The 26,057-nt window shown below is 40.5% G+C and overlaps 2 protein-coding genes across 3 annotated transcripts; one reads left to right on the top strand and one right to left on the bottom strand.

Moving 5' to 3' along the window:
- The first annotated feature begins 4 nt into the window (after positions 1 to 4).
- Positions 5 to 21,379, top strand: LOC110053833 (uncharacterized). 2 transcript variants are annotated; one of them, XM_089274703.1, is made up of 19 exons: positions 5 to 971; positions 3,877 to 4,415; positions 4,888 to 5,244; positions 5,841 to 6,270; positions 6,767 to 7,062; positions 7,403 to 8,122; positions 8,690 to 8,971; positions 9,690 to 9,768; positions 10,016 to 10,429; positions 11,216 to 11,459; positions 11,647 to 11,788; positions 11,998 to 12,117; positions 13,349 to 13,441; positions 13,745 to 13,927; positions 14,597 to 15,278; positions 15,589 to 15,791; positions 16,266 to 16,467; positions 16,814 to 16,968; positions 17,371 to 21,379. In XM_089274703.1, exons 1-19 carry the CDS (start codon positions 320 to 322, stop codon positions 20,332 to 20,334), a joined length of 8,757 nt encoding a protein of 2,918 aa, XP_089130829.1. In that variant the 5' UTR covers positions 5 to 319; the 3' UTR covers positions 20,335 to 21,379. The 2 variants fall into 2 exon arrangements, with proteins under 2 accessions (XP_089130829.1, XP_020615783.2); XM_020760124.2 differs by having other exon boundaries at positions 10,013 to 10,429.
- On the bottom strand, positions 21,378 to 24,662 carry LOC110053830 (protein dbl-1-like). Its single transcript, XM_020760120.2, has 2 exons — positions 24,112 to 24,662; positions 21,378 to 23,959 (listed from the first exon to the last, which is right to left on the bottom strand). Exons 1-2 carry the CDS (start codon positions 24,368 to 24,370, stop codon positions 23,106 to 23,108), a joined length of 1,113 nt encoding a protein of 370 aa, XP_020615779.2. The 5' UTR covers positions 24,371 to 24,662; the 3' UTR covers positions 21,378 to 23,105.
- Positions 24,663 to 26,057: the final 1,395 nt, after the last annotated feature.

Genomic DNA, 26,057 nt, shown 5'->3' with positions numbered 1-26,057 from the left:
CAACGCCTGGTTGAAATCATTGTTCCAAGAAACCGTATTGTTTTGGGTTGCCATTTCTTGGAAAACATCTCGACAAATCCTCAATTTTTATTGGGCAAACCGAGGCAAACAAGGAAAAAATTAACTCCTTGCTGTTGCGAAATACTTTGCAGTTTAATTTTAGGTTTTGCACTGTCATGCGAGAATTCTACCAGTGCAATATGCCCTACAAGTTTATACAGAGCTACGGGCCGGCACATCTAATTTGTTAAATTGTCGAATTCGCTTATTTAAATGCATTGTTGTCGACTGGTAATTATACATTGAAGTGTCAAACATTATGGCAAGTGGTTCGGATACAGCCGCTAAATTTGCTGAACTGAAGAAAGATGTCGTTGACATTTTAAGTTTTTGTGAAGGACACCGTTTGGATCTTGGCAGATTCAAAGAGGAGTACAAGAACAGGTTCAGGAAGCAGTTTGACAAACAGTATAAGATTTTCAAGAAGGGATGGAAGTTCAAAAACCTCATGGCGGAATTGGATGATGTCATTGATTTGGAAGAATCGGAACACCACAAATCTGTTGTGGTAATGAAACTGAAAGAATCGTATTCGGCAAGCCGAGACTCGAGGAATAACCTGACCTCACCAGACAGGTTGGAAGATAGCGCTGGGTTTCAACGGGTCAAATTAGATTCCCCAGCAAAATCACCGTTGTCACAAACTACAGAGAAGGAATCAAAAACTGCCACTACCTCAAATAATGATTCCTCAAATGTTAGTGGCCGCACATACCTGAAAGCACAAAGGCGTCTGAAAAAGACAAGTACTGAATCGAAAGAAAAAGATCGTGAACCAGCTGGAGGAAATGTCGCAACATCGATTAGCCCTACGGTGTCATCATCACCTGAAACTTCTGCCATGTTCTCGGGTTCATCTCTCCTAGGCCTGCCACTGTCACCACCACCAGTTTCTAGACTAGAAGCTTCAGGTATTTTACGAAATAGAGAACATTGTCTGTGTTTTGTATGTAGTGGAAGTTTGGGAGAACAAAAAATAACAACGATTTTTTTACCATATATTTCAAACGCCGAGAAGAGATTTGAAAATACAAGGCTCAGTGGAGTGTTTTTGGACAAACTTTGAGGTGCTTAGAAATGTGGTAAAATATGGTCCCAGTGTTTGACTTAATGTTCTCAATCAAGACTGAACTAAGAAGAAAGAATAAAAATGAAATCGTGAATATATTCTAACCGATTTTCCAAAAACATGCCTGCTATTTTGGTGCAAAGTCTTTAACATGGTTTTCATAAATTCAGACATATATTGGCACAGAATGTCCTAAACTGCTTAGGGAATTCCCTAGTTTGACTCTAAATGCTTTAGAAAGATCGACAGAAATTAGACACACTGGTTTTCAACCTTTCTGGGTCATTCAGTCTTGTTCCCTTGAAATATATGTCTGGATTTATGAAAATGGTGTTAAAGACTGAATCAAGTGTTTTTTAATTTGTTTGTTTTTTCAATTTGTTTTTTTTTTTATTTTGTTTTTTGTTTTTTTTTTGCTTTCACTATGACAGCAGCTTGTTTTACGTAGCATGAAATGTAGAAACTCCTTGCCACATGTTTCGTTTATTTAGGTTTTTTTTTTTTCATTATTTATCGACCACCCCCCTCCACCCCCTTTTCAATTTGTGTTAAGTTTAGCCCAGGCTACACTTGTCTGAATTCAGTTCGTGTGGTGACTCTGACAAGGAGCAACTGATTAGCGTTCTGTATTTGCTGTCTAAAGGAAGTCTGTCGGAGGACATCATTAAGTCCAATGAAGGCCCAAGTCTAATGATTTGCTGGTAAGCGTCGTCCATTATCATACGTGAGGCTGGCCTGAGGAGATAAAAACTGTAAGGGTCACATTTAGTCCCGTATCAGTAGGCCGTTTGCACTGTGGCGGTAATGTTGTGCTTGCTTTAGACAGCAAAAATCTTTAGCCACATCAATTTAGGGCTTAGACGTGCAATGGACTAGACATTTCTAGCTGCTGTTGGCGTTATTTGCTCTGAACTTTGATGTAGCTAAAGACTTAGAAAAAAATCTGTTGAAATCTGGATGTGCCATTCCGCGCTCGACAAAATTGAAGTACATCCGGGACATTGCTATTTGCGAGCAAAACATGGCCATGAGCAGAGAGAAGAACATGAGTTCAAGCGCTGATCGTGAGTAGAATTTCCTTCTTTTATCAATTTTAGGCGTTCTCAGCTTAGCTAACTATCAGAACTGTCTGTGATTTGCTAGCACGGAAGAAATTTATTTGTGTGGCTTTTGGGTGATAATTGACGTAACGACAACATGTCGAGTGTTTGCTTACTGCTAACTAGGGCCTAGTTTGTTTGAAGTTCAATTGATTCTAGATGTAGGAGGCTGTTGTTCAGTCCATTTAGGACGATGCAGGCCTTTAGAAAGCAATAGATTAGCTCTCCGCCGCAGTTTTGATATCTGTACGTTCGTGTTGATTTAGACTCCAGTTTATGTTAAAAGCACTCTTAATTAAATTGTACAATTCATGATTCAACGAAAAGACGGTTAATTTAGTCTTTCTGGCCTCAAAAGGCATACAGGAGAGTTATTTGCTGTTATTTGAGCCACGATAAGCCTTGTGGAAAGCTAGCTCTAGGACAGAATTGTATCAAGATTATCAGTGACAAATCAAATTCTGTGGCTATGTTTTTGCGAAACCAGGCAGATATGCAGATCAGATATCAAAACACCGCCATCGGGTCAATCATGAAATCCTTTGGTTAGGTTAATGAATTCTTAATGAGTTTGAGAATTATGAGTTTCCCCAAACATTCACAAGTGTTTTCATCTATAACTTGATAGAAATGCAGTCAGAGAAAATGTTCTCTCTACAAATTTCTTTTACAATTAACACTATGAGAAAAAGTCACTACTTCTTTGCACCTTCACAAAATGTAAATTTTCTTTGTTTCCTTCATCATTTGCATCAGCAGCTCAAGACATGCTAATTTTACGTTTCTTCAAGTTATAAAAGTGCAGCATTTAACACATGCTTTCTCTAGGAATTATTTGCTAAGTTATTGACCCTTGTTGTGGACTGAGTGTGTTCTATAGGTTTTTATAATTATATAAGTTTTTGGTACTTTACACAGTGCATATGTGTAAAGAAAGGTGTGCCCGTTAGCCTAGGACTAGTAGATTATTCAGTCGGGCTTGTGGACTCTGTCCTTTATTCTCATGCTAATTCCTGACAAGACCCTATTAAGTGGCCACTCCCATTTTATCAAGGGTGACCACTCAATAGGGGCTCGACAATTAAGTTCAATGAAATTATAAGTACATGTAGTAATGATGACACTTAAACTGGCAGTAGGCAGCCAGTTTCCAGTTAGCATTCTCACTGAATCTGGTATTAATTGGTCTTTTTTTTGGGGGGGGGGGGGGGGGGGGACAGAGTTGAGAATCCCCATATGAAGGTGACAGGAAAGAAAATTTGAAAACTAAAACAAAAAACAAAATGAAAACCTAAACTAAGGTTCCTGATTCAGTTTTGAGGTGTTCCGCAATCCCAAGTTCAGAGTGTGTAATTCTGCAATCTTTGTTTTTGAGAGTCTTGGATTGCATGTCTATAATGAAGTATGACATATGAACGATATCAGCACAAAAAAAGGGTTTTCACAGATTTTCTTGATGACTGACAAATGATACTGACCAGCATAATCTTATGTATGTACTGGATATGTCTCAGGCACTCTTATATTGCTTCAAGCCCAAGCAACCTTGAAACTGCCAAGACCTGAAAATAGGTCAATTATTAACCTTAATCAAATTTCAACATTCCTGCCTGTGATAATTTGAACTTATCATCATTCATTTTCCAGGTTTTACTCAAGGAATGCAAATGACACCACCACAAAGAGCAGAAACAATTAATGCTGGAAGTGCACAGGCCACGGCTTTATCTCTCCGTGAAATAATGGAGCAGCAAGCTGAAGAGGAAAAACTTGCTGGTGCGAGTCCCTCTACTCCGCGTCTTGGGTATGAAAAGCTATTGCAACAGATGGGCACGCCCACTGCAGTGAAAGGAAATGCCCACTTCTCTCCACCAGACCTCAAAGATGCACGAATTAGAGAAGTTGGAACTCCAGGCCCATTAGAAAACTCGATTATTCATGCCCAACATGTAATGGTTTCCAATTCACCCAAAGCAAAGTCTGCAAGAAATGTTTCTCTTCATGAGGTTAATAGGGCAGCAGAAGATATCATTGCATCTTTGTCGGAGGAAGGTCAGTTTGTTTGTCTTGAGGTTGTAAAGGCCAAACTCTGCAAAGAATTTGGAAAATCAAGTCTCACTACAATGGGCATCAAAAGAGACAAGGACATTCCCGCCCTCAATGAACTAATTCAGATGCAGGCCAAAGTGAGTGTCTGAAAATTATCTGGTACTGATGCACCAATATTGTGCAGAGGATCATAATGTATTTGTATCCCATTTAGTCTTTTTATTACATAACTATGAACCAAGTCTCCCACCCCCACACTGCTAAAAAATCAAATGGTTCACCCCTGAAGTGATGCGTTTTAATTATAGCAAACATAAGCTTTTCATTGATTTTGTTTACCTGCGCTGGGTGAGGAAATGATAAATCCTTAATTCAGAAAATGAAAAAAAAAAAAAAGAAAGAAAGAAAAGAAAAGAAATTGCCTATTCACAGCAAACACAAATTGTCACTTTTCTTTCTTTCTTGTAGAAGCACAGACATGGGAAGCAACCTGTTGTTTCCTTAAAAAAGGCAATTTTTTTCATCTTTCCCCACCTGTCTCAGTACTTCAGTTTCAAATATTAGACAGTCTATGAGTATTCTTTCTAACAATTTTACATTCCCCACCAGGTCAGCTTATTCGTGCATGCCTACGTCATGTCAAACAGTATTTCTACTCTGTACGAATTAAACCAGAGTCTTGCAGACCTGGGATCCCAGCCAGACTTTGAAGATCTCAAATTAGGTCCCCTGGTCCAACAGCCTGTGGTATATGACATGTTTAAAGCACCAACTGATCTCGCTGAGCTGCCTCATATAACCACCATTCAGATTCTAAAGCATTTGGAGAAGTACATGACCAGGGAAGACTTGTGGCGGAAGAAAGTGGATTTAACAAGATTCATGGAGTACCTGTGTGAGGAGTATCGCTGTCAAACTCCGTATGAACTTGGAGTGAGGATTCAAAGCATTGGATTGGCCATTTCGGTGCAGTTATAATAATCATGTCTTTTACTTTTAGCTCATCTATTCTCTAATAACAAACACCCTTTCCAATAGGCCATTTCCGAGTTGGCTTTTGATGCCTCTGTGTCAAAACGATTCTTCGTGTGAACTGCCTTAAGGTTCATTTTCACCTAAATCAAATTTATTTTCGTGTGAAAGGTTTCGCATGAAGTTCATATTTTGTGTAAAGATGGTCGTCGGGTGGTTAGCAATAAGGGGTCTGGGTCATGTCTGGGCATGTCTGTATGTATGTCCCACTCTTAAACGGGGTCAAGACACTTTACTCTCACAGCGCTTTGGACTACCGCCTGAGGTAGGGGGACCAGTGAAATGCTAAGGCAGCGTGACAATTAATGCTGGACGCTAACCATTCCAGATATCTGGGCAATGCAAATTATTACTTGTCACCGTAAACCGGGATAAGCTCCACTTTGGCGTATTATAAATTATAAATTAAACAGACTTTGCCTTTTCCTGTATACTTGTTTGTACTGTCTTTGACAAAGGAGGGTTCGTCATGGAGACACTTTTTTTTGTCCTATAATGTTTGCTAATAGAGTTGTTGACTGTATTTTTAGGTGATTAAAAAGGCCAAACACAGCGAGAGTGAGAAATGGAAAGCTGTGCGTGAACAAGTTTCTATCGACCTGGAGGAAGACATAAAGAAACAAATACGAAAAATCAAGAAAGATCTTCTTGGACAAGAGCTTGGTGACTTGAGGAGCTGTGTAATGAAATTTCTTGAAACCTCTCCTGTTGATGCGCTGAACGCAGTATTCGACTGTTGCCTGGAGATGTTTGATGGCAAACGGGAAAAAAAGATTACAAAGTTTTTAACCGTGATTACTAAGGATTCGCTTGGAAGGAATTTATTTCAGCTGGCTCTCTCTATGAGTTGCAAGCGCCTACTTGGAGACGCGCTTGAAGAGCTAGTTGCCAGTGAAGTTGATTCAAAAGTGCAAGACACAATAAACGAGGCGGAAACACGGCCTGTCCCACCCAGTGAAGGTTTGATTTCTTTAATTTTCCAGTTTATACGAGAGTTATCTATTGCACATCTCTAATTTATTTTAAGCACGTTAAGTCATTATTATTTTTATTTTTTCCGTTGACGGGCAAAAAATATCGGAACGTTTTACACACACGCATTTACGGGCGAAAAACTAAATTCACTCGTGTTAAGGTACTGCGTTTAATAGGTGACGCGAAGGTGGAAATCCAGGTTTATTTAAAACTGTGGATGTGCAAATCGAACAAACAAACAACGCATTGAAGCTCCCCCGAAGTCAAAACTGGATTAGAAAAAAAGAATATGGATTGCATTGAGATAATTAAGTGTAAGATTTAGTCGTTAATAAATTTGTTAGATTTTAATTTTTACTTCAAGATGTCTAGCTGAATGTAGGCAAAAATGATCATAGCACTATTTAGCCCAGCTCATTGGAGAGACCAGCATAAACATTCTCAGGTACAGTTCGTTTACTAATCCTAGTTTTCTTAATAGGTGCAATTGTCCAAGAAGTGAAGGAGTGGCTGATGAACGCTGATAAGGTGGACCTTGCCAGGTTGGCAATAATTGAAGGAACTGTTGTGAACAAATTTCCAGGGTTCAATGGTTTTGAAGACTTCGGTTATGGCTCTTTTCTGAAATTCTTAACGAAACACAAAGAACTGCTCGAAGCCATTGAACAAGTTGGTGGCATGACTCGGTCAGGGAGAGTGGGAACGAAACTTGGTCATAAAGTCTCCCTTAATAGTGTCCTGGATTTTATAGCACAATGTGGAACGCAAACATCTCTTGTAAGTTTTAAACGTTAATGAAATTAAAGACCTTGTTCTGTTCTTCTCGTCTGTGGGTTTCCCGTCAATGTCGAGCCTAACGCTATCTGATAGCGAAAATGACCATGTCTTTATCCATTTGCTAAATATACATTTCAAATGTTGTAATTGATAAGCGGGCGGGAGTGTGGGAGGGGGGATTAGTCATTTGGTTCTGTCTCTTCTCCCTACCACGAGGTTGGAGTATCCTTCGATATGAATGCAATGTCTTACAAGAAAGACATTTAGCATAACAACAGAACCCTCTACCTTGAACATCCCTTTCAATTTTTCTCATTTCTATCGTTGTTGTTTCTGTTAGGAGACCATTGAGCGGAATCTGTGCAGTTATTACGGTGTTAGTAAAGTGACGGATCTTGGATTTGGTTCTTGTTCAAACCTGCTGAAAAAAGCCACAGAGCAAAAAAAGAATGCAGCAAGAATCAGTGCTCCCTCGATGGTTTACGAAGCCGCCCTCATGCGTCACGACCCTGACATGAAAGATTCAGGTAGCGTGAGTTCAGATGCGCACAATGGCGGTGTTTTGGGATACAAGACCAAAGAGGAAGCGTTAGAGGCCATACAAAGCACTCCGCTGCTTGAGGACATTTCACTCTGGACTCACTGGGACGAAGTTTATGGCGGTAATGTTTCCAAACTCGGCGATCTTAAGTCATTTCTGGAAAGCGAGGGGATCCTTAGAAGCGCTGGAAAGTCATCGCTGGAAACCCAGAGCCCACTGGTTGTCATGGAAACATCACCGGGAGTTCTCGTAAGGGTCACTACCGACACATCTCCTGAAATGTTTAAGGAGTGCGCATGTCGAGGAGACACGATTGGAGCCGCTGGTCATCTGGTTTCTATGGTGATAGTGAATGGGGGAGTTGCTAATACCCCTGTCGCTCTTTTAGCCAATCACGTGCATTCTTCGTTAGCATCCATGGTTGCAGATGATAAGGACGGCTGTGATCATCGTTCAGCTTTTGTTCTGGAGTGTTTGGCTCGTATGCCGCTCAGACTGGCCCGTGCAATTGGAACAAAGGTGTGCTTTTAAGAATTCTTAAAGGATCTTTGTTACGCTAACGCTTAGCGCGCGAAAATTTACTCTCATCGTGCCCCTCTCCACCCAGATGTGCAAATGTCACCCGGGAATTCAATGCTTGGTAGTAACCCAGCGCTGGATCGGCAGCCAATTCAGGGGAGAGTCGCTAGAGAAATCGGAATGAACTCCCGCTGTGTGGACCTCCTGAGCCCAAGCGAACTTTACCTTTTGTTGCTTTATTGAAATATTGTCTTGATGTGTCAACAAACTCTCAGAACTAAACAACTGCATGACAATCCATGAACGAAGTCATATTTCAAGCTTGAGACGGAAAAAATTGAAGTTGATTTATTTAACATGGAAATATAACACTCATTGGGCTTATAGTTGCAGTACGTTGTGAGACGATCTGGTTGCCGCATTTGTAGTTCCGTACAGAAAATGAAAAAATGGTTTGCCCTAGCAGCTCTTCTGAATTTTTTGGAATTTATGGCAATCGGTAGTTAGTACTTTGTCTTTGTCTGCCATCTTTGTTTCCTAATTGCGTAAAGGTGTTCATTTCTTCAGGTTTTTCTTGAGCCTTTGAAGAAGCTTGTTGGTTCGACTGAAGCGCCATCTCTTCTTCTTTCAAACTGCTCGACCCAGTCTCAACGCAGCCGCCTTCATCAGCTGGGATTTGCCCTTGGCATAAGTCAGTGGATAGAAGACTTCCAGAATAGAGTTTCACGCAGAGAGGAGGCAGATGAGGGCTTGCCCTTTGATTTGTATAGTGATAAAGAACGTCAGAGGCCGATTGCTGTGGTCAGGCCTGTTGCGTCGTCGAAGATGGAGATCTCGCAGTCTTCAGAGGTAGGTTTGTTCGTTTTTTATCATTCCTTATTGTTCCCAGTCGTTCCTTTTTTTTATCATTCCTAATCATTCCTTATCGTTCCTAATCGTTTTTTATTGTTTCTTATCGTTCCTAATCGTTCTTTATCGTTCCTTATCGTTTCTTATCGTTCCTAGTCGTTTCTAATCGTTCCTAATCGTTCTTTATCGTTTCTTATCGTTCATAGTCGTTTCTCATCGTTCCTTATCGTTTCTTATCGTTCCTAGTCGTTTCTAATTATCCCTAATCGACCCTCGTCGTCCCTAATCGTTCTTTATCGTTTCTTATCGTTCCTAATCGTCAGTTCGTTAATTATAGTAAGGGAAATTGTGAAGTACGGTCGGCAACGAGTGTCGATAATGCTTGGTTCTTGACTATGTTGTGGAGAAACTTAACGTAACTTCATCGTCCATCGGCTGACGATCGCTTTAAATAACCCATGTCAGGGCTCATGCTATTTTAATAAGGGAAAAAACAACTTTCCCTTAAAATCGATTCCATGCAATAACTTAACAAATAAAATATCTTTATTGAAGTTATTAAGTTACATTATACATCTCTAAGTTTCTGAATCAGTTCGTTTACATGTACCCTGCATTTTTTTTTTTCTTTTAGCGATCCCTGCTGTGTAATTACAAAACCATGTCGTCGTAATTTTTAGTATTATTATTATTTGTTATTATTTGTTCAATTTTACAGATTTCTTCAAACGAGCAGGAAAATGTCGTGACAGACATTCTGATTGAAGACAGTGCTAATATCAATGAAGATGAGGAAGGTATCATTACATTTTCGTTTAATCGCATGTTTACCCTTTTGTCTCGTTCTTGATTCCCGACTTCCTTTGTTCTCTTGTACAAGCCGTCTTCAATACACGTATTTCGTTAGATTATTAGTTTGTCTCTATATTAATGAACTTTTGGTCAAACTGTGTTCACATAATTTGCAGTGATTCAATACACATCGCTTTTAATCCCTTAGCCTGAAAGCTAATCACAGAGTATCTCATTGTTTCACGCCAGCAGTAACTTCAGACACTGCAGACAAATCCCCACCACAATCCACAGAACAAGAAGAGGAATGCAGGGCAGTCATCGAGCAAATTCGTCGAGAGGATTTTGGAATCGGGTTAGAGCTCGGAGAAGAGGAGTCCAAACTCGTTCAGAGACAGCGAGAACGTGAAGGGCGTGGCTTACATCGGCTGTCCACGGAGCTGTACACCAGGGACACGCACTTTGTGCTGGAACTTGTCCAGAATGCGGACGATAACTGCTATCCCGAGCAGTGCACGGGCGCGGAATTCCCGTCCCTCGTTTTTGTCCTTGAGCGGGACAAGATTGTGGTACTGAACAACGAAGTTGGATTTGTGGAGAAGAATATCCGCGCGTTATGTGATGTTGGCAGGAGTACCAAAGGAGCCCATCGATATGGATATATTGGTTTGTAGTCGTACTTTTATTTTATGCAATACCTAGTTCTAGCTTAGTTTCCTTTTTAGACCATATTCGTATTCTCGGTATTGGACTGGAACTAGCTTGCAAGTGAGGCTAATGCGGGGAGTCTTTTCAAATGCAAATGACATTTGTCGCTTTTTAATGATATTCCCCCGCATAAGCCTCTATTGCAGGCTAGTTCCAGTCCAATACCGAGAATGCGAAAATGGTCTATTGGCCGGTACTCGCCTCGACGAAGAAAATGTCCAAATTGTGACTGAAAGCCGACGGAATAAGACTAATTACAGGCTGGGGGAACGCGACAACCACTAAATGGTCTTATTCGAAATCTTACGAAGCAATCACATTCGTCGTCGTGAGAGATAAACGTGTTTTTCAGTCATTGTTGTTTTTCAGTCTGAACTTTTGATATGCAGTGTACGGGCTTGCATCTCTCTGCTCTCAAAGAAGAGCGATGTGAAAGCAGGCGCAGGGATTTGACTTTGCGCCTGCACTCACCTCGCACAGCAGATTTCTATAATGAAGGTTCGAACCTTTGTGGACAAGAAAGCAAGTCAACGGCAAACGAAGTCTAAAATACAGACACAATATGGAGACTTGTTGTGTCAGTTTGCAAGTCCTTTTAGTTTCCTTGTAATTTCCTTTGGTTTCGCTATTCCATATTTATCAAACACAATATTTGCTGGCACATAATCTTTGTGTGTGTTGTTTTAAGACGAATTTAGCTTTTTATGACTCGTGGTTAAACTGAAATTCTATGGGCTGTTTTAGGGCAAAAAGGCATCGGTTTCAAGTCGGTTTTCCGGGTCAGTGATAGTCCGGAAGTCCATTCCAATGGTTATCACATTCGTTTTGACGCCAAAAGCGGTCCTGTTGGCTACATACTACCCCAGTGGATTGAAGAGAAGTGTCCAGATAACGATACATCAGAACACGAAGACGACGGACTTGAAGACACTGGAGAGGGTGATACTGATCATGAAGTACCTGACAGTGTTGGAGAGGAATTTGGCAGGTAAACTTGGATTCTATAGAAAAATTCGTGACCTCACGACGAATTTCACGTTGAGTTTTTTTTTTTTTATTTTTTTATTATTATTATTTTTTTTTTAACTAATCCTTTTTTGCTGTCGTAAGTGCATCACATCTGGTGAGCAAGCGAGATAGCTAGTAAGGAAGTTCGTTTTTTTTTTTCTCGGCAGCTGGCCAACTCGTATTGTTTTGCCACTGAAAGAGGAACATCAAGGTATCCAGAAGTCCTCACTCGCCGCCAGATTCCGTGACGTCCATCCTTCGCTTCTGCTATTTCTGCATCGTTTGAGAGGAATCTTCATACAAGATAAGGTAAGAAGTGAGGCTGGAAAGAGAAAATAAGTCATACCACTTTGTTTGGCAAGTTGAAAGACCTAACAGACAAAACTTCAAAGTTGATACACCGGGGTAAATACAATAAATTTGTGCAGTCTTTGTCAATTGAGGACAATTCAGTAACTACTACCTCCTTGTCTAGTTCCGAGGAGATGGCGTAAAACTTTCCAATTTTATACTTGTAGGTTAACAACAGCTACCGTCAAATGGTGAGGAGGGACCTGGGAGATAACATCATGGAGGTGTCACACAATAAAGGCACAGACCGCTGGCTTGTGATAAAGAAACAGCTTGATGCATCGAATGTGAGATTCCCATGTAGTGCTAATCGTTGCTGTAGCTGTTGTTGCTGTTGTTGTTGTTGTTTTTCTGTCTGTTATTGTTGTTACATTGTATTTCTGTTCGTTGTTGTCCATGTTCTTGATTCGCGTGGAGGAAATACAGGAAGATTTTTGTTGAAGCCATGTTTTCTCATTCGTGAAAACGTTTTTCAAAGTTTCCGCACAAAATTGTCATTATCATTTTATGTGATATCATTGGCTTAGAAAATTTCCTATTGTCTTTCAGCCAATCATAATTCAGAATTACGACGTGTAATTTGCACTGGTGTTACACTTTTTGCACCGGTGTTACACTTTTTGCACTGGTGTTACACTTGAACTGCACTGCTCTCAGCCAATCAGAATCGAGTAGTTTTTCATGCATATTATTATTATTTTTTTACTGCACTTAACTTGTAACAACACCGTAAAACCTCCAATAAGCCCTTCCTTCGAATAAGCGCCCCTCCTGTCGGCCGAAATTTAAAATGAGCGCCCCCCTCGAATAAGCGCCCCCTCTCCTATGAGACAACAAAGGTTGTATAGTTTTCGTCATGTAGTATTAGATTTGTACATTGTTTCAGTTTCTGAAAACGTTAAGTGAACACGTTGAACACGTTAAGTACTAACGGTGCCACGATTTAAACTTTGGGATCAGCTTTTTATTTTGATAAACACCTTATGTTGTTGTTTACGTGCAGATGACCTAGTAAAAAAATTATCACGTCAGGCCACGATTTGGGAAAAATTAAATAAGCGCCCCCCTCGATTAAGCGCCCCCTCGAATAAGAGCCCCGCGTCTACTCCTAAATTTGAAATAAGCGCCCCGGGCGCTAACGCGAGGATTTACGGCACTTTATTTACAGATACCGAATTACAGTGTGTTGCTTACAATAGACCAGTTACAATAAATTACATTACTAAACGTACACTACATATACGTAAATTACTTACATTACATTACTCACAGAAAACTACTTACAATACGTTACATACAACGGAGTCTTATTTACAATACTTTTTCGAGAGAGGGGGTTCAAGAAACAACGTCGAGAGTTTAGATGAAATTACAAGTTAAGAGTTTTTCCCATTTTTCGTCATATTTAGTCATCTTATTATGTGTTACTGCTATTTGCTGTTCTATGTCCTGAACTATTTTGCTGCTGGAGGAACAGTAGCTCATAGAATGTTTGGTTTTCTTCGACCTCTTTTCTAGATGAAAGAAGACGTAGAGATGACCGAGTTGGCGATGGCTTTCCCCTTGTTTGGTGACTCGGACAAAAATGCAAACTTGGGAAAACGACATCAGGTAAAATGCAATGACTTATTGCCAGAGATCTAGATGATTGTTAACTTAATTATTGACGCGTAGATCTTCATCCTACAATCCAATGTCTTCTTGTTGTGTTCTTTGCGATGGATCTTTGCACTTGAGGAGAACTTTTTTCAAAATATAGGCAATGCCCCTCTGAGTTCGTTCTTAGACGAGTGCTTCCTTCCACCACCTCACACACCAACTCTTGAAAGAAGAATAAAGTATGAATGGACTTAACACAAGAGGAGAGAAAGAGAACACTGACTGAATTTTGTATTTTTATCCTACTTTCTGCAGACCTTACCACAGCAGAATGTGTTTGCTTACCTTCCTCTCAGAAGTTACGGTTTTCGGTTCATTATTCAAGGAGATTTCGAAGTTCCTTCGTCAAGAGAGGATGTGGACAGCGACAAATCCTGGAATCAGTGGCTGAGAGAAGAGATTCCACAGCTCTTTATTGACGCTCTTTCTGTGTTCATGGTGAGTAAGACAGAGTTAAAATCTTTTAATCATTTGAGTTTCACTAGATTAAATTCATGGACGCGGGATTCAAATTTTGGTACTTTGCGTCCGCAATTCAAGTTGTGTTTGTGTGATGTCCTCTTGGACAGTTAAGTCTCCGCCCACGGCCAGTTTGCCCGACAACTAACGCGAATCCACTACCAAAAGTTAAACAAGGCTTTAATTTCTTTTGTGTATAATTTTGTTTGTGTAAAATTGTTTAAACGATCAAACTCAAGGTTTAGTAGAGTAAGAGATTGGTTCAAGTGAAAACGTAAGACTAAAAACATCGAATGTTTGATATCAAAACTGGCATTACAGATGCTTATCCTAGCTTAGTTAAGCTTGCTAAGCCCCAGACATTATACTTTCCACTAGTAAAACCAATGAAAAGTGTATTGCATTATTAAATTCAGTTTATCAGCCATCATGCTTGAAACAGACCAACATGTCCCTACTTGTTAAAAAAGTAAAACAGCTAATAGGAGTTAGTTTCTACGCATTTGCGGTCAACGCCATTGCGTTCTGAGTCGATTATGCTACTGTAGTTCATTTTAGGCGCATGTTTAGTTGTCCTAATTTTCATACATGCGCCGAGGCTTTTGAAAGTGTCCAACGAACTGATTTCCCTTTCTTATATTTTCAAAGGACCACTCGTCATTTTCTGGTCTGTCCTCGGTGGCTTCATACTTTCAATTTGTCCCCCTTGATGAGGAAATTCTAGATTTCTTTACACCTGTTGCTCGCCATATTCTGAAACTTCTACAAGGAAAGCCTTGCATTCCCGTAGAAAAGACCAGCGAAGAAAGTGAACAACCACACAATCGCTGCGACACTTTAAACAACTACGAGTGGGTTCTACCTTGCAAGGCCGTTTACTGCGAAGACAGGACGACGCAGCACCTTATCACCCCAACATTGCTCCAGGAACACTTGGGTTTAAGCTACCTCCATCCAGTAATGGTGCCAGCTCTTAATCCTACTCTGAGATCCCGACTTGGAATTGAGACTCTATCCAGCAAGCACTTGATTGAGATTGGGAAGGCGGAAGTGAAAAAAGTTTCAGCTGAGCACAGTGCGGCTGCGCCTCATGACGACGACCGCGGACCGGCTATTGTAAGGATAGGCTGGGTGGCTCAATGGTTGCAGTGCATGTATCGCTGTCTTGAGCAGGAGCGAAATAGCAGTCAGGAAATGCTGGATCTGATTGGCTCTCTTAACGTGATTCCACTGACAGATGGTTCGTTTGTGAATCTGAAGGGGGATTCTGTTTTCCTGCCTTTGTCAATGAAGAAAACCTCAGAAGGAGCTGTCCCAAAGAAAACGAAAGGTATGAGTATTTTCATGTTGGAGCTGAAATAAAAGTTCAGTTCATCAGTTGTCGATCAATTCCATTTCTTCTAAGCACGGTTCGTGATGCAGTCACAATATGTGATGCAGTGCGTGAAGCGATATCGGTGTTCGAAAAGTTGCGTTTTAAGTTTCTTTTAAGCGCCTAGTTCATAGAAATGGTTTCCTTGGACCAGACTAGAAAACATTTTGAACGCCAACACGATTACTTTGCCGTTTCACAGCTTTGCTTAAATTCTACAGCTCTTTCGTCCCTTCATTGTTTATTGTATTACGTCGCATTTTTTTAGGTGCCAAATCCCAAGAACAGACTTGTTTCACTGTACTTGAGAGGGATCTGTCCACTCTCCACCCAGCTCTGTTCTCTTCACTGGATGATATTGGTCGTTCTCAAGTTGAACAATTGTTAAGACGCTTAGGAGTCAAGAGTTGGAGCGCAAGAGAGCTTATCAACAGTCACATTATTCCAACTTTTAAGTCTGGCAAATGGAAGGTAACACATGAATTCGTGTACTTACAATCCACACTCTTTAGCATCAGGAGCCGACAAGCTCAAAATCATGTAAACTTTAACCCGAGATTTAAAGTTGTCAGTTCATTCTCCTTCAAAATTGTTTTTTGGTGTCAAAGCGGAACATTGTTTTAAATAGAGTGTTTGGTTTAAGTGTTATTGTTTCATCAGGATATTTCCCGCTCATTAACCCTCAGTCCATAGCAGTTTTCCAGAACGGTCGGACGAATATAATAAAGCCAAAAAATTCAAAGCATTTGTAATGCAATGATAAGCGATGCACTTTATCAGGATATTGTACGGGGTGGTAACTAGCGCTGAAAATATGAATGACCTATCTCTGATCGGCTGATAACTGAACAATTTTTTGCTTTCATTGGTGTGGGCATATGCACAAGTTCCAGATGAGTATGTCGCAAAATCATTCCTAACATATATGTCCTTTGTGATTTGCAGGTCAAGTCGAACGAAGTGTTGAGGAGCTATCTCGTATACATCCTTGCGCAGCGTATAGCCGATCCTTCTGTGTGTGACATCGACGAACTGAGATCCTGCGTACAGATTTTGACCAACAAGGGTGTTGTGAACCCTACAGTAACACCAATTTATTTTACACCCAAATACGGAAACTCCATTGACCTCGCTCGTCACTTACCCAGTAAGCCACTTACTTATAAACTTACGCTTGTCTGTTGCCATCCTTCCTCAAGGCACTCTGCACTACCCGGTGATATGGTGCAAAATCAGCCATGCTAGACCGAAAGTTAAGTAGTGGGGCATCCAAAATATAAGAAAGTGAATCTTGAGAGGTGCGAGTTCCTTTCTTTTGGATGCCCCAGTGCCCAACTTGCGGTCCAACATGACAGATGTAAGATGTTATTGGTTCGTGGAAAGGGTCGATTGAATTTTCTTTCCGTCTTCAGTCGAAAGAAGTCGCCATGCTGATATTTATTTTGCGCAATTTTTTGTTATGTTGTGTAACTCTTTGTTTCCTTGCCACTAAGGTATCTCTTGGACTCTTCTTGATGAATCGTACTTGGATTCGTATACAATATCAAAGGCTCGTCCCGAGGACTGGAAAGCGTTTCTCACCGAGCTTGGAGTACAGCATTTTCTGGCGATCAAAAGAAAGCAAGTTAAACTGCATCGAGACAGCATGGTGAGCTCATAAATTACCACTGACATGAGAATAAGATATCCAAATGTAGTCTTAGCATGCCTGGTTGTATTTCCGATAACATGAAGAATTGATCAAGGGTTTTTTTGTTTTTGTTTTGTTTTGTTTGTTTTTTCTTTGTTTTGCATCGTGCCAAAACCTTGTAATGTAAAATTGCGGATGCCGTCGGCGAATTTGTGGAATTATCAAATAACTTTAGTACAATATGACTTCAAATAGAAAGGTCACCGCCAGTAGCAATAACCTTTTTTTAACGATTTGCATGCACATACCAGGGAAGTACTTAATCTAAAAAAAAACAATGGTGGGGGAGTACTTTCTGCATCTTGATGGTCAACAATAATCACTAAAATGTGTTTTGTTGTTGTTGGTTTTTTTTCCCAGGCTCAGTCTCCTTGGGCTACTTACGAACCCATTTGGCAAACAACTCCAGATGGTTATTACATAGTCGATGACTGGGTTTGTGAAGAGTTTGAAGAATTTCTTGGTAAGATTGACGCTTCCGATGCAAAGCAACGAGTAAATCCTGAGGAGTCTAAGGTCCTGGCTCAATGTATTGATGAACGCTGGGATGACAAATACGCAAAGTACGCTGATGGTTCAGTTCATGTCAAAGATACAAATGGCCACGTTCTAACAGAAACGCGATCGTCCTTTTACCTGAATCTTGTCTCGAGGCCATGGATGGCAGCCAGGGCTGCAGGAATCGACCTGTTTCTGCCAAGGGACCTCTTCATGCAGATACCATTAGTTTACCAGCTGCTAGAAGATCACGTAAAATACATTGCTGCGGACTTAAAGAGCAATGCTTTTATTAGCACTTTACGCATTCGAGAATCGGTCGGTGTGGATGGTATGATCAACGAAATGAATCAGTGGTCAGCTGCTTGCGGTGAAACCGTAGATGGAAGTCAACCCAGGGACTTCACAACTTCCGTTGCCCACATGAGCAGAGTCTATTCCTTTCTTTCCGAGAAAATGGCCCAGAATGGTGAAGACAGGAGAAAAATAAACGATGCTTTTCATAAGAATGCGCTGATATTTGTCCCTCACCGCTATCCAGACTCTTCCACCGATCCGGCACGCCAAGCATATGGTTCGTTTCTGTTGAAGAAGGATGTGTGCTGGCGAGACCCTACAGAAGTGGCTTTGAAGCTGTTTAAGGAACACGGAGAGGTAACCACAAGACGCTTACTGGAGAGGCGCTACAGTATCCCAGAAAGCCAACAACAAAGTCTAGTGCATTTCTTCATTGATCAACTACATGTGGACGAAACACCCAAAGTTGATGAATACATCGAAATGGCATCAACCGTGGCTAAAGTTGCTGGTTTCCCTACTCCTTCCTCGTTGAATGATATGCTGAAGATTTTTGCAACTTTGGGACGTAAGTGTGTTGCTCGCGGCCACAACGACAGCATGCGAGTTGATCAGCAAATCGACGATAACATGGCTAACTTTCTGAAGCAATCCCTGGAAAGGGAACAGAAATGTATTTTCCCCTCCTTCGACAAGTGGGTTGCACTTTCGGATAAGCCACTACTGCCCGACGACAAATCACTTTTGAAGATTTTCCAGAAGGAGAAGAGCGTTCATTTCCTGGACTTCGGGAGCTTTTTTCAGCCTCAAAAGCATCGCCAATCCGTTCGAAGGCCTCAACAACTCAGAGAAGAATTGCAACACAATGTCTTGTTGTTTCTGAAGACCTGTGAAGTAAAACCAGTAAGTGAATGCATAAAGAAAGAGTTTATCCCTGAGTTAGTGGAGTACCGATGTGTCCCACTGCAGAAGCACTTTCACCAGATGATACCATCTGTACAGCGTTTCCTATACTCCAGAAATCCAACAGTTTACGATGAACTTATCCGTGACGGTTTCGCACAGAAACTGCTGCATATGCAATTTGCCTCTGTGAAAAGTTTGGAAACCGTGTATTCATTAAGTACACATCCCGATGTTCGCATTCCAATTAAAGAAAAGTCTGGCGTACAGTCGGTGGGTTCCACCTTCTGTTTTTACGTGGTGAAAGAGTTTCAGGAAAGTGCCGATGTTGTAAATGCCGAGTTGGTGAAGCTGCTGCTGAGAGGTACAAAACAGGGCTCTTCAGACCTCAGTAACTTTTTGGTTGCAGTGAAGAATTACGATGGAAATGATCTCGAGTCCTTTCTTGGAGAGCGGCAAGGATTGGATCCACTACCTGATGAAGAAGAGCTTTGGAGCGTGCCACCTCCTGACGAACCTGACATTGCTGAAGTCGAAGAGGAAGTTTCGACTGAAGCTACCCCCCTTCACGCCGAAGTACCAACCTCATCTAGGTTCGGCGACGATGGTCTTCATTCCTGGCCACCCAAATCTGCCGCTCAATATGATAAGACGCGTCAACGCGAAGGGGAATCAGGTAGTGAAAGCACGCTGAAGATGTGGCCTCCGCCAGCGCCTCCGGAGTCTGTGAAGAAGCCTGAAGAGGAACTCCGAGAACATCAGGCCCAAGGACGACCTACACTACATGACAATAATACCGAAAGACCGACAGAACACGTAGACATACCTGGAGAGAAAGATAGCACAGTCTCAGTGCGTGACCTGCCTGTTGAAAACATCCCTCGACAGTATCACTCTGCAAGCTCCGGGGAAACAACAGCCGAAGCAACGGTGCTCAACAGCAATGAGAAGAACGAACCCAAAACCAATTCGATTGGAAGGATTGTAGATTCACCTCCCAGTGAAGATGAGCACAGCCACCACAATTCAGGACAGGTGGAACCCCAGCTCCCACAAACACCTAGACCTGAAGAAGCTAGCTTCACATCTAGCCCTGGAAGTTTAGCCAAGCAATTTTCCCCTACTCGTTCGTATCTGTGGTTTGATGCTGGGACAACCGAACTGGACTTTGAAGACCTCTCTTTTAATGGTGACACGAGAATCTTGGATCGGATACCGCTGGTGGACAACCCAAACAAAGAAGAGATCGGTCGATGGGGAGAACGATGCGTGTTTGAATTCCTTCAGAGCGAAGCAGGTGCCGAAGTGGACATTATTTGGGTGAACGAACGAGAGAATACCACTGCGCCATATGATATCGAGATTCGGCGACATTTCAATGGTATGGGAAACGACGAGAATTGTCGCACAGTGATCACGTTCGTTGAGGTGAAGACAACTTCTTCTGATCAGAAAGAAGTCTTTGAACTTTCCGTTCCAGAACTTAGTTTCGCAATGGAAAAACAAAACGCTCTTCATCTTTACCGCGTTTTTAACGCGGGAAAACCGTCTGTGCGCATTCGTCGTTTGCGAAATCTGGCAGCACAACTGGATAGGAAGACCGTAAAACTGTGCATGGTTATCTAACGCTCAAAGCTGTCGGGTGTTTTTTTTATTTTATTATTATTATAATTATTATCATTATCATTATCATTATCATTACCATTATCATTATCATTATTATTATTATTATTATTTGTTCTAGCTAAGTTTGATGTAATTCGTCTTTTTATGGAGGGATTTTAGCTGATGATGAAGTTCAAACGATAAAGTGGGTGAAAGAAATTCATTTGAATATCATTAGGAAGGTTGATTATGTAAATAATTGAGTAATTAAGTGTTTTAGAATTTGACTGACTGTTTTGCCTTTTTTTACTGCTTTATTGATATTTTTTTCTAGTTTTATTTTTACTTTTGTGTAAATCGCCGAAGGCATTGTAGTGATTTAAAATGTTCCACATAAAAACAGCAGAGAAAGTGATATTGTTATTTGTTATCGAGCATATTTTCATGTTGTTTTTTATTAACTTTGAATATTGAAATCCTTCCCATTGCTATTTAAGTTGGCCTAATTTGAACATTTTTTATTAGTTGTAATGAATGATTTCCTTCTATTCGCTAGATTTTTCTTCTTATTAGATGGCTTATGTTAGTAGGGCAAGTGGGTTAGGGGGTACTTGAAGACTGGCTTAAAATCGAAAAGCAATGTTGAATATTAATCTCAAATCGTAGAGTTAAGATAATGAATATGGCACAGGAAATATGCTAGGAAATGAAATGATCACTCAATGATCATATAAATAAAGCATTTTGCTTCAAACTCAGCTTTTTCAAAAATACTTTGTTTGTAATGAAGCAAGAGTAGGTAGTTATGTTATTTCCATAAGTCAATTCTGTACTGCTTTGCTAAAAAAAAATCACCAGAAAGTATTTAAATATGTAGTTTGTATACAAAATTTTGCAGCTGTTTATTTGTTGGCTGAGTTATTAATATATCAGCTATTTATAGAATATTGGCATCGCCGATGAAGGGACAAGCCTTGTAAAAAAGGAATCAACCACGCTTGGACTTAACTTTTGAAGTTTTCAATGTATAGGTTTCGGTAACGAGAATAAACACAGTTCAACTGTTCATAGTTGCAATCTCTGTTATGTATTCTTACATTTAAAGAAGTATGCTTAGCTGCAGACCCAAATTACTGAGTCATTTATTCCGATCCCATGTTCAAATCTAAATAAATAAATAAAAGCGACACTAATGAACCAACAAATTAATATTGGGAGAGTTTAGCATGAACTTCATGTTTTCTTTCTCTTTTTTTTTTTTTTTTGTATTTATTTTTGTATTATTTTATTAGTCATTTTTCCCTTAGTTATTTGGCTTTTGAAGCCTTGCCTTACCATTCGTATACATCATCCCTTGACACCTTAATTCTTCAAACACTGGACCACGGACAAGCGAAAGAAATCATCCAGGATTTACGGTTTCGATATACAACGAAATTCTCAAACTATTATTGAAAGTATTGCATGTCAGAACGTAATGAGAATTTGCACTTTGAGCTAAGGCTGGTCTTTTTAAACTAAAATGTTGATGCTTGGCATCCTCGAGCAGATATTATGGTTGATGCATTCAACCAGTGTCTTATTTCAGGTATTTTGTTTTCTTTTTTTGACATTTGCCATGGGCAGTCTACGTGTATTTCTACTTTTCGATACGAAAATTATTTCACCTTATCTAATCGGCTTCGAAATGTATTGTAATCAGAGGGTCTTAACGGAGTTAACCGTTAGCCGTCACACGGGATAAAATGCAGTCTTAAAGCGTAAAAACCGGAAAGTTTTGAATTTTTAATTCTAAAGTCTCAAGATTTCTTTTCAAGACTTTTTTGTCTTGTTTTGTGGCTTGTTAGTTATATCAGTTTTCCGTTCCGGAATGGTCCTGAAACCTTAAATATGTTTAACAGTAATCAAAATTAATTTTTAACTTATTGAAAAAATTGTTTGCCGTAAAAATGTCAAAATTAACCGTTAGCCGGAAAAGCCACCACGCCATCGAGACCCTCTAATCTGATAACGAAGTCGCCTTGTCTCGTTTGTCTCAACAGGCCCTTCCATATTTGTGTTTTGGTTTGGTTTTGTTATTAAATTTGAGACTTAGAACTTTTAAATTTAGCTAAGTAGTGGAAGTCTAGGTAGTCTGTGGGCAAGCCTGAGAAGAGCCCCTTCAAATTACTGAACTGGTCTAGTTTGAGTATATGGCACAAAATATTAAAGATTGGTTCAGCCTAGTAGTGGCGAATTAAGAAGCGCAATCAGCAATGTTGACAGCCTTTTTTTTAAAATGTCAATATTAAAAGTTGAAAAACACGTGGAAGGCTCCATAAAACTAAGCACTGCTAGTGTTAAGGCCGGATTAAACTAGAATTCAGGGTTCATGTCCGAGGTTTAAATAATGTACTCTTAAACTCTTGTTCTTGCTTTATCTGGCCTTAGCAGATTAATTCTTCAAATGTCCGTCGTCCGTTTAATGTCAGTTTATCGTCTGAAGACGTATCTGACCTCATAGAGGTTCTAATAAATGAGTCGAAATGAGTGAAGTCCCGTTAAACACGCTCGTTAAAAAAGTCATATAGGATCAAGTGTCAAAATGCATCCTGCCAGTCCTGAAGTTGAATTTTGACCCTTATCATAGACAAGAAAACGCAAAATATGCAAAAACGTTTTGCTAACGATATACAGGATTGCACACATGGCAAGCATTCTGTAAAGGTCTGGCAGTGTTTTTTTTTTTTTCTTTTTTGTAACCCTTTTCCGCATCTTGATAGTTTCGGAGGCAGATGATTCACCGTGGGAATTTATCTACAGCCACAAGTAGATGCCACCATATTCGGAACATCTCTCAGAACAATTGTATTATCCTCGTCGTAGTAGAGTAGACTCATCGAGTGAAGCTCGGTTGGAACACAGGTGGCCGCTGGCACCTTCTTGCCGAGCCGATGATGTAGAATATTCTGCATAATAGCGTGATTTGTAGGGTTAGAGTCCTGGCTGAGAGTTCCTGGGCATGAACCGTCGCAGTAGTGAAATCCAAAGCGAGTTGGTGCAATTATCCATCCGTTCCATTTAAGATCGCGGAATCGAACTGCAAGGCGGCGCTTTCGGCAGATGTTTACCTCTTGCTCCGAACGTCTTGTCCTTTTCATGTTGCGTGCTTTTTGCGCCTGTGTAGTCACGCCACCGCTAATGTTCTCGGTCACGTTACTTGGCACGTATTGGCGCGTCCTTAGCCCAAGAACATTGCGTGATGCAAGACTGAGCATTTTGTCTGGCTCAGTGGAAACAACAAGGAAAGGCTTTCGTTTTCCCTTTGAACCAATTCTGAGCGAAGGGGTCGTCGAAATAAAAACGTTTAACTTTCCCCTGTGCCTCTTCACCTCTGATTGTAACACTCGAGTGAGACTGAACACCATCCATCTGTGTTTGGTCATTTTCTGACAATCTCGAGATGATATTATGTCTTTATCTCCGTCTGAAATATTCCTCGACTCCCTTGACTGCTCGGCGCGAATGATGCTGACCTCAACAGTCCCACGAGCTTCGGGCAACACTTGTATATGTAACTCAGCATTTCGTAATATTTTGCTGCCATTGAAGCTAACCGGAGACAGGTTGAACTGCAGTGAAATGCTGTTGTCTTCCTCGTTAAGATCTGTTGAGAATCGATCATGAAAGCAAACAAACAAATTAGTTGCATCTTAGCACATATTTATCATGAAGACACATGTTGGCACCTTGCTTGGATTTATTAACAATCGAATTAGCGGCGTAATTCTAAAACTCTTAGACATCCGGTGAATTTACCTTGAGGGAACAAGATTCTCGTGGTGCTTCCTTCTAAAGCGGTGTCTTCGAAGTCAGATGGTTTCTTCGCGAGCTTGCCCTTATATAGATTTATAATGTACCGTGGAATGTCGTGGCGATGGCAAGATACATTCGGAGCATGATCCATGCGCAGCATTTGAAGGAAACCAGAAGCGAAGTCCATCTCGGCCTTCGTAGTTAAGCCTTCGGATAAAGCGAACACTGCCAGAGATAACAAAGCAACTGCTGAAGACCTCATTTTAAACTTGTTTGCCTGCAGACTCCAGCGAAGTGCTTGACTAATGGCGCCGAGTAAATAATTACGACGCCCTTTAAGGTGCTTAAAATATCAAATGCGATTGCAATTCACTCCTTATCATGTCAAAACTATTAACAAAAATCATTCAGGCGTGTGTGTGCGCCTTCGCCTCACTATTGATCTGCAGCGACCAGAACAAACAAGGTCTCCAGAGTTCAGCTTTGGGAACCAGACAATTGAAAACCAAAGAGCGACTTATTCCTGCTTAGCTGTTACAAGTACTCAAAGGTGACCGCTCATTATCTTCAATCTATATTTGCAAAGATCTAGAGCAAAAACGTCACGAGAATCTCATTCCTTTACTCTCAGATAACCTTGGAGGTTTCCTGAATAGTAAGATAAACGACTCATCACGTATATTGCGAGGCTATTATGCTCACAGCCAAACTTGTTGAAATGACAAGGCATGGCTCGTGCACATGATGGAAATCTTTACCAGACATGGCGAACTTCAAATCCCGACAGAAAAATCAAAAAATATAGGAAACTGATAATTCGTGGCGATCACAAATGGGTCATGATGTTTACTTTCAGCGCTCTATCTGGAAAAAAAAAAATTGTTTTGATCTCGTTTCAAAAACAAAAACAAATACAAATATGATCAAAATAAATATTGCTGTACAATATATTGTAACTTATGCTGTCAAATAATCTTGATACTCTCTCTATTAATACGTGTGTAAGTTCATTGCCATCTGGTAAACCCTGTTGGAGGTTATTTTATCTTTTACCGTTATATAAGCATTCCCTGACTTAATTATGTTTATTTTTACCAAGAAAATGTCTTTGGCTGTCAAGCACATACATGCCTTTGCACTGGTAACAATTGAGAGTTTTGACATTGGCAGAGGGACAACAATAAGACTGGACGAAAAAGACTGGAAACAATCTAGATCCTTCTGCAAGGTGTCTAAAAAAAGACCCGAGATCTGAGACCTAAAAACTAAGACCCTCTAGCTCCAATCTGAAATGCCTAAGACCCCCTCCCTAACTAAAATACTAAGATCTAAGACCACCTCCCAATCTCAAAACTACGCTCTAAGACCACAACTAAGGCCTACACTAGCTTCTTCCGTATCTCAAAAACTAAGACCTAAGACCTTGTCCTAACCTCAAAAACTAAGACCTTTGATTTTTCTTTGTTTGTTTGTCTATTTCCTTGTTTGTTGTTGTCGTTGATTTTTGTTTCGTTTTGTTTTGGTTTGGTTTTTGGCTTTTACGCGCCCGTAATCCTTAATGGAATAACATTTCCTTTGATTTCAATCCAGGCAAAAGATTCTTTAATCGATATTGTTTGTACTAATTATAAGAACAATTGTCTGACATTTTTAAATCAAATTGATCCACTGCAATAAAATAACATCGCGTGACTGAAGGGATACGAATGCAGGCTGAATAAACGCGATTATTAAACACTGCTAACATTTCCTGCATGTTCCGAACAAAAGATCCTCTATCCGTCAAGGCTGGGTTCCTCAGTAGCTTCGCTTTAATTGATATGCTCTGTGACCGTATAAGACACCCCCCAAGAAGGCAAAAAATCCGTGAAATATCAGCATTGACGTGGATGCATGTAAGTGATACTACAATTATTGCAGATCAGCAGACAAGTCAATGGAAATCTCTT

Source organism: Orbicella faveolata, unplaced genomic scaffold, assembly GCF_042242905.1.
Source record: "Orbicella faveolata isolate gen_17 unplaced genomic scaffold, um_ofav_v1 contig_36, whole genome shotgun sequence".
In the NCBI taxonomy this organism is placed as follows: domain Eukaryota; kingdom Metazoa; phylum Cnidaria; class Anthozoa; order Scleractinia; family Merulinidae; genus Orbicella; species Orbicella faveolata.
The sequence above is the reverse complement of the archived record's forward strand: the minus strand, read 5'-3'. Positions and strand labels throughout refer to the sequence as shown.